Genomic DNA, 12,525 nt, shown 5'->3' with positions numbered 1-12,525 from the left:
AAATCAACACACGACAACCTCTCTGTCCCGGCCTGTTTACCCACAGCTTTCACACTGCTWGTCGGGAGTCCACGAGGAATGAACAGCTGAACGCTAAACACCAAGAAAGGACTCAAGCTCTCTCTCTGTTGTCCATCTTTCCTGAAAAGTTACATCCGTTTAGAATACTTCTCTCATGGCTACATGTTAAGGATCAAATATGGTACTTGCTGCTGGGCATATTTTTTGCTTGATTGTTCGAAAGGTTCAACAATTTAATTTTAACATGGGAATAAATACAGGCCAGGTTGAGACTGACAGAGAAAGAGTCACAAATCTGAACTCATTATTGAGGTCGCAGTGACTCGCGGGTCGGAACTCATCATCGGGGGCCGCAGTGACTTGTGGGTCTGAACTCATCATGGGGGACTCGCGGGTCTACGTACCCACATCTATAACCTCACCTTATGAGCAAAACATTTTAGCAGCCCTTCTTTTGACAGCGGAGAAAACAAGTTTGAGTTAATTTCCTGCAATTCTACACATTTTGCCATGTTTTTAATATGATATCTGGGTGAGAGTGAATAAKCCAAATCAAYGGGGGCCCCCTGGTCGGTAATTTCGGCCATGATTACTATAAATTTAGATTGCTGGCAGCTGGACTAACGTACCAATCTAACAAATTGTAGCCAACTGATTGAGTGACTGTCAGTGACTGACATAACGAGAGTAAAACTGACTATGCACAACCAAATGTCAAAAAATTGCACCTTGCGTATTCTACTATTCTAACTCTGAACAGTTCCAATTCATTGGAAATTGATCCGCGGGCCTACCAAAAAGGGGGTCTGAGGCAGCCAGTTGCCCATCCCTGCGGTACAGTCTAGTCTCCTTGCCGTACAGGCTAAAGTCCCCAGTGTTTGTGGAGTTGTACCGTAGAACATCAAGAAAGAGGAGAAGCGGGCATTTGCCAAAATGGCTTTCTACGAAAGTTGTACAGTCCATTTTCTAGTGGATTCTATAAAGGAGCCAGTTGACAAACCACATCGTATTCTCGTTAAGCCGTAGAGCTGATATTGATTCTATTCGTAGGTTGCAGCTCCATCACTCCGTTACCATGGTTATCAGCGTTCTACAGACGTCGCAGCCATATCGACGGTCAAAAAAGGTCAAACGGGGGGGGCTAATGACTTTGTTGTCTAAATTACACTATAGTGGCTTGGGAATATGATGACATTGCTAAAGTAGGCACCTATTTATTAGTCTGTAAAAAAAAAGAAAAAAAAAAAAGTGTAATCAAATGTATTTAAGACAGATGACAAAGTCGTCAATTGCGAAATGTTCAGTGGGCCATCAGTTCTAAAACGAACGTCGTGACAAAACGTGCAACCAATGACCAGTGAGGGTTTTTTGACACCAAGCAAATGTGTTCAAATAAGCAACAATGGAACAAACTACTTCGTACATTTTATTTCTGTTCATAAATAAATATATATATATATATATATATAATGTATGTTGGTAATGTAAATAAGTTATATTTCTGCCATATATGTCTTAAAAAGCCATGTCAACATATATAATCAAGATATATATATATATATATAAAGATAGTGTCATCATATATAATCAAGATATATATATATATATACTGTATATAGTCTGTAAAAGGCAGATATTTCTAAATGTGTCATCTCAAAAATAAGGGGCGATYGGATTAAATCCCGGCCATTATCTCTTCACCTCAATACACGGTGAGAAGACGAGAGACACACAAAAGTAAGAACCACCAAACCTTACAGGAGATACTAGAGAGGAATAGACATTGTTCCAGGACACAAAACTAGGGGGTTAAAATAAACACTCCGATATTTCATTTCTACAAAAAAAAGCTAATCGTAAAATAACATCTTATTATACATAGGTACTTTACTTAAATCAGTACATGTCCTCATCACTGGTTCCGTGTAGCTTTTATAGATAATTCATTATCAAACAAACTGATAAATCATACAAAGACTTTTGAGAGGGGGGTGTGACATTGAGACACCTCCTATTGGGGGATGAGAAAGTGTCTCGTGTTTTCAATAACCCTCATATTTGGAGGACTATAATGGAAGCATGTACTTGGTGTAGACATGGGTAATGAATTATGGGTAGTGAATTTGCTGACACAACTGGGTCCCTTTTGTGAGAAATTACAAATGGCTGGATTCCAACCAATCCGAGCTAGCTCTTCTTCATATTTTAAAAGGTAATTTCCTATTGAGCCCACATATGCAGTGTTCACTGTGAATGCAGTCTTATCATGGGTGAACTTTTCCTTTAAAAATGTGCATCGCCGAAAAGGGGCGATCGGATTAAATCCCGGCCATTATCTCTTCACCTCAATACACGGTGAGAAGATGAGAGACACACAAAGGTAAGAACCACCAAACCTTACAGGGGATACTAGAGAGGAATAGACATTGTTTCAGGATGTCCATCTAATGATTATTCCCTGATGACTAATTAAAGCTGGATTTTGTTGTTGTTGTTGTTGTCAGTGTGTGTCTGTGTACGGGCGACTAGTACTGTTTGTAACAACTGACAAAGTGAAAAGGAAACTTTTCCCCAGAACMGTTTGATGTTGTGGGTTCACAGGAGTGTATGGAGTCAGTGTGAACCTAAATGTCTATACATGGATTGTATATGGCTCCTTTAGGAACGCAGTCTCTCCACAAACGCAGCAGCATTCCCTTTAAATAGAAATCGGGCTAGATAACGCTGATCTTTAAGACAACGGATTGAATCTAGCCCTTCATTTCGTTGATGAATTTGCTGGTCGTTGTAAAGAAACTTTGCTTTTTAAAAAATGTACTGATTGATTATGATGCATTTGATAATGTTGTTTCAAATAGGACAATAAATGTTTAATTAAGAGGCGAACCCTTAGGGACTGAGGTATTGTAGTAAGCGTTTTACGTTGCTGTTAGACAACTGCTTTGGAATTGGTTGAAAAACCTTCATCCATAGCTCCTGTATATATTCMTTTATTTGTCCAGGCAAGTCAGTTAAGAACAAATTCTTATTTTCAATGACGGCCTAGGAACAGTGGGTTAATTACCTTGTTCAAGGGCAGAAYGACAGATTTTKAYYTTGKCAGCTCWGGGATTYGATCTTGCAACCTTCTGGTTACTAGTCCAACACTCTAACCACTAGGCCACCTGCCGCMCCAAAGGTGATTTGCTGCCAAAAGTGTTTCTAACATGTATTGACCCAGGGGAGTGAATACTTACGTAAATTTGATATTTTTTGTATTTAATTTGCAACAAATGTACAAAAAAAGCTACAAACAAGTTTTCACTTTGTCTTTATGAGGTATCGTGTGTAGATGGCCGAGAAGAAAAATCGAAATTTAATCCTTTTTGAATTCAGGCTGTAACACAACAAAATGTGTAATAAGTCAAGGAGTATGAATACTTTCTGAAGGCTTCCCTAACCCTGAAACTGCACTGTTTTTTCATATCAGAAGTGTTCTTAACTATGTACTAAATAAGTGACTATATGTTTTATGTTGTGTTTCTATTATTACTTACAATGGGCCTCAGGATCTCATCACGGTGTATCTGTGCATTCAAATTGCCAGCAATAACATGCCATTGTGTTCGTTGTCCGTAGCTTATACCTGCTCATACCGTAACCCCACCGCCACCATGGGGCACTCTGTTCACAACATTGACATCAACAAACCGCTCCCTCACATGACGCAATACACGGTCTGCGGTTGTGAGGCCGGTTGGACGTTCCGCCAAAATTCTTTAAAACGACATTGGAGGTGGCTTATGGTTGAGAAATGAAAGTTAAATTCTCTGGTAACAGCTCTGGTGGACATTCCTGCAGTCAGCATGCCAATTGCACGCTCCCTCAAAACTTGAGACATCTGTGGCATTGTGTTGTGACAAAACTACACATTTTAGAGTTGCCTTTTATTGTCCCCAGCACAAGGTGCACCTGTGTAACGATCATGCYGTTTAATCAGCTTCTTGATATGCCACACCTGTCAGGTGGATGGATAATTTTGACAAAGGAGAAATGCTCACWGGGATGTAAACAAATATGTGTGCATAACATTTTAGAGAAATAAACTTTTTGTGCGTCTGGAAAATTCAGCTCATGAAACATGGGACCAACACTTTACATGTTGTGTTTATATTTTGTGCAYAGTACCAGTCAAAATGTTGGACACACCTACTCATTCAAGGGTTTTTCTATATTTTTACAACTTTCTACATTGTAGAATAATAGTGAAGACATCAAAACTATGAAATAACACTTATGGATTCACGTAGAAACCCAAAAAGTGTTAAACAAATCAAAAAATATGTTATATTTGAGATTCTTTAAAGTTGCCACCCTTTGCCTTGATGACAGCTTTGCACACTGTTGGCATTCTCTCAACCAGCTTCATGAGGTAGCCACCTGGAATGCATTTCAATTAACAGGTGTGCCTTGTTAAAAGTTCATTTGTGGAATTTCTTTCCTTCTTAACGGCTTTGAAACAATCAGTTGTGTTGTGACAAGGTAGGGGTGGTATACAGAAGATAGCCATATTTGGTAAAAGACAGAGTCCATATTATGGCATGAACAGCTCAAATAAGCAAAGCGAAATGACAGTCCATCATTACTTTAAGACATGAAGGTCAGTCAATGCGGAAGATTTTAAGAACTTTGAAAATGTATTCAAGTGCAGTCGCAAAAACCATCAAACACTATGATGAAACTGGTTCTCATGAGGACCGCCACAGGAAAGGAAGACCTAGAGTTACCTTTGCTGCAGAAGATAAGTTCATTAGAGTTACCAGCCTCAGAAATTGCAACCCAAATAAATGCTTCACAGAGTTCGAGTAACAGACACATCTCAACATCAACTGTTCAGAGGAGACTGAGTGAATCAGGCCTTCATGGTCAGATTGCAGCAAAGAAACCACTACTAAAGGACACCAATAAGAAGAACAGACTTGCTTGGGCCAAGAAACATGAGCAATGGACATCAGACCGGTGGAAATCTGTCCTTTGGTCTGATGAGTCCAAATGTGAGATTTTTGGTTCCAACTGCCGTGTCTTTGTGAGACGCGGTGTGGGTGAACGGATGATCTCCGCATGTGTATTTCCCACCGTGAAGCATGGAGAAGGAGGTGTGATGGTGTCGGGGTGCTTTGCGGGTGACACTGTCAGTGATTTATTTAGAATTCAAGGCACACTTAACCAGCATGGCTACTACAGAATTCAGAATTCTGCAGCGATACGCCATCCCATCTGGTTTGGGCTTAGTGGGACTATATATTTTTTTTCAACAGGACAATGACCCAACACACCTCCAGGCTGTGTAAGGGCTATTTGACCAAGACGGAGAGTGATGGAGTGGTGCATCAGATGACCTAGCCTCCACAATCACCCGACCTCAACCCAATTGAGATGGTTTGGGAGCCAACAAGTGCTCAGCATATGTGGGAACTCATTCAAGAATGTTGGAAAAGATTCCCTGGTGAAGCTAGTTGACAGAATGCCAAGTGGTCCAAGCTGTCATCAAGGCAAAGGGTGGCTACTTTGAAGAATCTCAAACATAAAATATATTTTGATTTGTTTAACACTTTTTTGGTTACTACATGATTCTGTATGTAAACTTCCGACTTTAACTGTAGGTGGTAGTGGAGTAATGGCCCGAAGGCACACATTTAATATGTTGTGGAAAGTAATGTCATGTTGTTTCATAGTTTCGATGTCTTCACTATTATTCTACAATGTATAAAATAATACAAAAATAAAACAAACTTGAATGAGTAGGTGTGTCTAAACTTGTGACCGGTACTGTATATTGGAGGAAGGATATATTAGAGAATAACCTTTGCATATATTCTCTCTAGAAAGGAATCTTTAGAAAATAAGCAAAGTAGATAGGATTTTACCAGATCATTTTACAAAGTGTATTAATGATGAATTATTACATAATACGTGTATTACTTACATCATTGACTTTGATTGGTTGATTCAGAGTGAAATCCATGCAAAGACAGATAGCCAAATATTACAGGGCCATCTAGTGTATATACCATCTGTACTTGAGTATACTAAACATTATGAACACTTTCCTAATATTATGTTATATATAATAATATACACACGGGAAACTGTTGATCCTGAAAGACCCAGCAKCGTGGCACTTCCTGACACACTCAAACAGGTTCGCCTATAGCCTCRCTATTGTTATTTTACTGCTACTCTTTAATTATTTGCTACTTTTATTTCTTATTCATGTGTTTTTAAACTGCACTGTTGGTTAAGGGCTTGTAAGTAAGCATTTCACTGTAAGGTCTTTGTATTCGGCGCATGTGACAAATACCATTTGATTTGACTTGATTTGACCTACTGCCATATCATGTTCAAAGGCGTTTTTGTCACCTTCTGAATGGCACACATACACAACGTCGCACCATTCTCTGTAAACCCGAGACACTGTTGTGCGTGAAAGGCCCAGGAGGGCGGCCATTTCTGAGATACTGAAAATGTATCCTGGCACCGACGATCATATCACACTCAAAGTCGCTTAGGTCACTTGTTTTACCCATTCTAACGTTCAACCGAACAGTAACTGAATGCCTCGATGCCTGTCTGYCTGYTTTATATAGCAGGCAGACTGGTGACTGTCTGTAGAAGCAATCCATTTTCATGAACAGGGTGGTGTACCTAATAAACTGGTCAGTGAGTGTATATAGAGAGTGTGGCAAACTTTTAAAATGGACGCCATGTTACTGCCATTGAGCMTTCCATTTATCCATTCATGGCAAGTATTTTGATTCAAATGTTTTATTCTAGAYGTTCAGTTACATGGYATTGTTTAAAATKAAGAAATTTCTGTAAACTGCTTTTGGTCAACATTGCCCACGGGGAGCTAACATGGCTGCCATATGTAATTCTTCGATAGTCCTAGTTGGAATTAGAGAGAACGTCGAGGCCCCGCCCATCTGTGAGATGAACCAGCTTTGGTCACCTAGGTTACCCCATTGGCTCACAGCAAATATTTGGCCTTTTTCAAACACAATTTTCTCATTGTTTGTTTGTTTTAGTCCWTTACAAAACTACATTTAKGAAAAGTGCAACATGTCTGAAGATCACTTTTCAACATCGCCTGTTCCCAAGCATTCTAACTGCTTAGAAAAACCTAATATTGTAGGGCTTCCTTCATGCCCCTTTTCATGAYGGTGCTTGTAGCCACGTGAGTGAGTGCTAGCTAGCTACTGACCAGAACATTAAAATCAAAATCAGATTTGATTAGTCACATGCGCCGAATAMAACAGGTGTAGACCTTACCGTGAAATGCTTACTTACAAGCCCTTTAGCTAGCCAAGAACAAAAACACTTTACAAACGGACTATACAGCTACAAGTAGTGAGTGGAGTTACTAACAGACTATACAACTACAMGTAGTGAGGAGTTACTAACGGAATACACTAAACTAGTTAAAGGTCTTACCTCTGATGRAATGTTTTCCACATTCATAGCTATGTGTAGCCAACTTGGACACAGGGTCACCACATTTCCCACGGTCCCACGCCACATAGCCTGAAGCCACAGGGCTCTTCTTGCAGGCTCTATATTTCCCTACGTGAGAACATTGCAGACCATAGGCCGGGATTTGTTTTTTACCTGGTTACATTGAACAACACAGCAGATTTTCGGCATGTATTGTTATTTTGTTATTTCTGTATAACAAAAAAAATCAACGACGATGTTGGCTCTTTTKACACTGCGGRTCAATAGAAAATAATGTTTGTTTCCCCCAATGGTCAAAGGGAATTCCTCATTATTATGTAAATATAAACTCTGAGTATTGTACTATGATGTAAATACATCAATAATGCAGAAACTCTGTAAACATGCCTCTGGGTCAGCATACCTAGAGACCATTCCAAACAAGTTCATTGTTTTAGCTGCAAAGCCTTCGTTGATAGACCCTATTTTACGTGATCGCTGGTCAACAAGTGTACTGAAGTTAGATGCATGTGCCAGTCACCTCTGACACCTCTGACCTGGCCTACACCAGTTAACCTCTGACCTGGCCTATACCAGTTACCTGGCCTACACCAGTCACCTCTGACCTGGCTCTATATACCAGTTACCTCTGACCTGGCCTATCCAGTTAACCTATGACCTGGTCTACACCAGTTAACCTCTGACCTGGCCTATACCAGTTAACCTCCTGACCTGGGCCTACACCAGTTAACCTCTGACCTGGCCTACACCAGTAACTCTGACCTGGCCTACACCAGTTACCTCTGACTCGTCATACCAGTTACCTCTGACCCTGGCCTATACCAGTTAACCTCTGACCTGCCTACACCAGTTAACCTCTGACCTGGCCTACACCAGTTAACCTCTGACCTGGCCTACACCAGTTACCTCTGACCTGGCCTACACCAGTTACCTCTGACCTGGTCTATACCAGTTACCTCTGACCTGCTAACCATAACCTCACCTGTCTATACCAGTTACCTCTGACCTGGCCTATACCAGTTACCTCTGACCTGGCCTATACCAGTTACCTCTGACCTGGCCTACCAGTTACCTCTGACTGTTATACAGTTACTCTGACCTGGCCTATACCAGTTAACCTCTGACCTGGCCTACACCAGTTAACCTCTGACCTGGCCTATACCAGTTACCTCTGACCTGGTCTACCAGTTAACCTCTGACCTGGTCTTAGACCATTACTCTGACCTGGCCTATACCAGTTACCTCTGACCTGGCCTATACCAGTTAACCTCTGACCTCTATACCAGTTTACCTCTGACCTGCCTATACACAGTTAACCTCTGACCTGGCCTACACCAGTTAACCTCTACTGCCATACCAGTTAACTCTGACCTGGCCTACACCAGTTAACCTCTGACCTGGCCACTACCAGTTACCTCTGACCTGGCCTATACCAGTTACCTCTGACCTGTCCTATACCTTAACCTCTGACCTGTCCTATACCAGTTACCCTAACCTGGCCTATACCAGTAACCTCTGACCTGGCCATACCCAGTTACCTCTGACCTGGTCTATACCATACTATGCTACCGTAACCTCTGACCTTCCGTATACCATTACCTCTGACTGGCCTATACCAGTACCTCTGACCTGGCCTACACCAGTTAACCTTGACTGGCCTATACCAGTTAACCTCTGACTGCCTAACCAGTTAACCTCTGCCGGCCTACACCAGTTACCTCTGACCTGGCCTATACCAGTTACCTCTGATCTGGCCGTACCAGTTAACCTCTGACTGCCTACACCAGTTAACCTCTGACTGGCCTACACCAGTTTAACCTCTGATCTGGCCTACACCAGTTAACCTCTGACTGGCCTACACCAGTTAACCTCTGACCTGGCCTACACAGTTAACCTCTGACCTGGCCTACACCAGTTAACCCTGACCTGGCCTACACCAGTTAACCTCTGACCTGCCTATACCAGTTACCTCTGACCTGGCTATACCATTACCCTACCTGGCTATACCAGTTAACCTCTGACCTGCCTACACCAGTACTCTACCGGCTTCATGTACCTCTACCTATACCAGTTACCTCTGACCTGGCCTACACCAGTTAACCTCTGACTGCCTACACCAGTTAACCTCTGATCTGCCCACCAGTTACCTCTGACTCTGGCCTACACCAGTTTAACTCTGTCTGGCCTACACCAGTTAACCTCTGACCTGGCCTTACACCAGTTAACCTCTGACCTGGCTACCAGTTACCTCTACCTGGCCTACACATACCTGACTGCCTTACACCATTAACTCTGACCTGGCCTACACCAGTTACCTCTGACCTGGCCTACACATTAACCTCTGACCTGGCCTATACCATTACCTCTGACTGGCCTACCAGTTAACCTCTGACCTGGCCTACCCAGTTAACCTCTGACCTGGCCTATACCAGTTAACCTCTGACCTGGCCTACACCAGTTAACCTCTGACCTGGCCTACACCAGTTAACCTCTGACCTGGCCTACACCATTAACCTCTGACCTGGCCTACACCAGTTAACCTCTGATCTGCCTACACCAGTTACTCTGACCTGGCCTAACCAGTTAACCTCTGACCTGGCCTAACCATTAACCTCTGACCTGGCCTACACAGTTACCTCTGACCGGCCTATAAACCTCTGACCTGGCCTACACCAGTTAACCTCTGACCTGGCCTATACCAGTTACCTCTGACCTGCCTATACCAGTTACCTCTGACTGGTCTAACCAGTTAACCTCTGACCTGGCCTACACAGTATCTGGTTGACTAAAACACAGCAGGATGGAAGCAAATGCATTTACTGACAAACAGGTCAAAACTTTTCCAAAGTCTCATGACATCACAGGCGTCCATTATCTGAATACATTCACACCCGATTCTGTACATTGACAACTACGCAGTGTTTACTACTAAGGTCTTAATGATTACTAAAAGCAATTTGCACAGACTATAAAATGCTTCCGTGCTGGCCTCTTAAGGGGAGAATACACACCTATATCTTTCTGCAGAGATGACATACAAGTGGTGCTTTTGTGACAGCTAACTTTCCTGAGTTGATGAAATTCCAAAAGTTAAACACCCCCCCCCCAAAAAAAAAAATACACAAAACAATGACACTATGTCTTTCTTTAAATAGCATGAGTACTCTGACAGCAGGGTACAGTGTGTCGAGTCTTTGGTCACATTCCCATGATGCTCGGCTGGAACGGAACCGTCAGGAAGCGGCGAGGCTCTACGCCGCCGAGAAGATCGATCTGACAGAATCTTCTCGTAGCTGACGATGTTTCCCCGTGTCACGTTCCTCCCTGGCTGTGCGTCTCTCACGGTTATGTGTAGTTCTTCCTGTTAGCAACAACAACAAGCCTTGAGTTTCACATTCATTACGATTTCATTTAGACCAGGCAAGTTATGTATGTTTACTGTGATGCTTACCTCATAAGCTGTCATGTCTGTATTCCCAAAGCTGTCACGTCTGTATTCCCCCAAGCTGTCAGTCTTGTATTCCCCTATAGCTGTCACGTCTGTATTCCCCCTATAGCTGTCAGTCTGTATCCCTATAGCTGTCAGTCTGTATTCCACTATAGCTGTCATGTCTGTATTCCCCACTAGCAGTTGTCACGTCTGTATTCCCACTTATATTGTCACGTCTGTATTCCCCTATAGCTGTCACGTCTGTATTCCCACTATAAGCTGTCACGTCTGTATTCCCACTTATACGACTGTCATGTCTGTATTCCACTATAGCTGTCTGTCTGTATTCCCACTATAGTTGTCACGTCTGTATTCCCCTATACTGTCACGTCTGATTCCCACTATAGCTGTCGTCTGTATTCCCACTACATTGTCAGTCTGTATTCCCACTACATGTCCGTCTGTATTCCCATACAGTTGTCACGTCTGTATTCCCCTATAGCTGTCACGTCTGTAGTTTCCCCTACAGTTGTCACTGTCTGTATTCCCCCTAAAGCTGTCATGTCTGTATTCCTATGTCTGTATTCACCCTATACCTGTCATGTCTGTATTCCCCCTATAGCTGTCAGTCGTTATGCTTTTCCTATAGATCAGTGCTGTCTTTGAGGTGAGGTTAAATTGAATCCAGTTGAAATGAGCCAAACTTTTAATTAAACTTTTAATTTAAGCGGTTGAAGTGCCGTTTTACCTGATGAAGTAGAAGGCCATGAGCAGTGCWGTCCCCAGCAGGGCTCCCACTATGATCCCAGTAACAGCAGATACTCCTAGTCCGCCTGCTTGGAGAGGAAGACGGAGGCTATTAGTTAGGCTAACGACACCTCTGCTACACACCTGTGTCACACTATATTTTAAACTTGATTGTCTGGAGTGCCCTTAAGAGGACTACATTAGACAAGCTCATCGGCAGCTAAGCTAATGTGGATGATGATTTCAAATGTACACCGGAGATGAATACCTGCATGCTAGATCTGAATACCTGCAGGCTAGATCTGAATACCTGCAGGCTAGAGGTGAATACCTGCATGCTAGATCTGAATACCTGCATGCTAGAGGTGAATACCTGCATGCTAGATCTGAATACCTGCAGGCTAGATCTGAATACCTGCATGCTAGAGGTGAATACCTGCATTTTAGCGGTTGAAAGTGCCGTTTTACCTGATGAAGTAGAAGGCCATGAGCAGTGCTGTCCCCAGCAGGGCTCCCACTATGATCCCAGTAACAGCAGATACTCCTAGTCCGCCTGCTTGGAGAGGAAGACGGAGGCTATTAGTTAGGCTAACGACACTCTGCTACAACCTGTGTCACACTATATTTTAAACTTGATTGTCCGGAGTGCCCTTAAGAGGACTACATTAGACAAGCTCATCGGCAGCTAAGCTAATGTGGATGATGATTTCAAATGTACACCGGAGATGAATACCTGCATGCTAGATCTGAATACCTGCAGGCTAGATCTGAATACCTGCAGGCTAGAGGTGAATACCTGCACATGCTGCATGCTAGAGGTGAATACCTGCAATGCT

General features: G+C 42.6%; 1 protein-coding gene across 1 annotated transcript in view; it reads right to left on the bottom strand.

The window, feature by feature from the left end:
* Window positions 1-10,627: 10,627 nt before the first annotated feature.
* The window catches only part of LOC111958287 (atrial natriuretic peptide receptor 3), a 102,458-nt gene continuing 100,560 nt past the window's right edge, over window positions 10,628-12,525 (bottom strand). The window contains exons 6-7 of the mRNA XM_070437147.1: window positions 12,158-12,242; window positions 10,628-10,869 (exon numbers count right to left, since the gene is read on the bottom strand). Of these exons, the coding sequence (XP_070293248.1) occupies window positions 10,764-10,869; window positions 12,158-12,242 (191 nt within the window). The 3' untranslated portion in view covers window positions 10,628-10,763. The remainder of the gene's footprint in view (window positions 10,870-12,157; window positions 12,243-12,525) is intronic.

This window comes from Salvelinus sp. IW2-2015, linkage group LG34, assembly GCF_002910315.2.
Source record: "Salvelinus sp. IW2-2015 linkage group LG34, ASM291031v2, whole genome shotgun sequence".
In the NCBI taxonomy this organism is placed as follows: domain Eukaryota; kingdom Metazoa; phylum Chordata; class Actinopteri; order Salmoniformes; family Salmonidae; genus Salvelinus; species Salvelinus sp. IW2-2015.
This window is presented reverse-complemented; position numbering and strand designations above follow the sequence as displayed.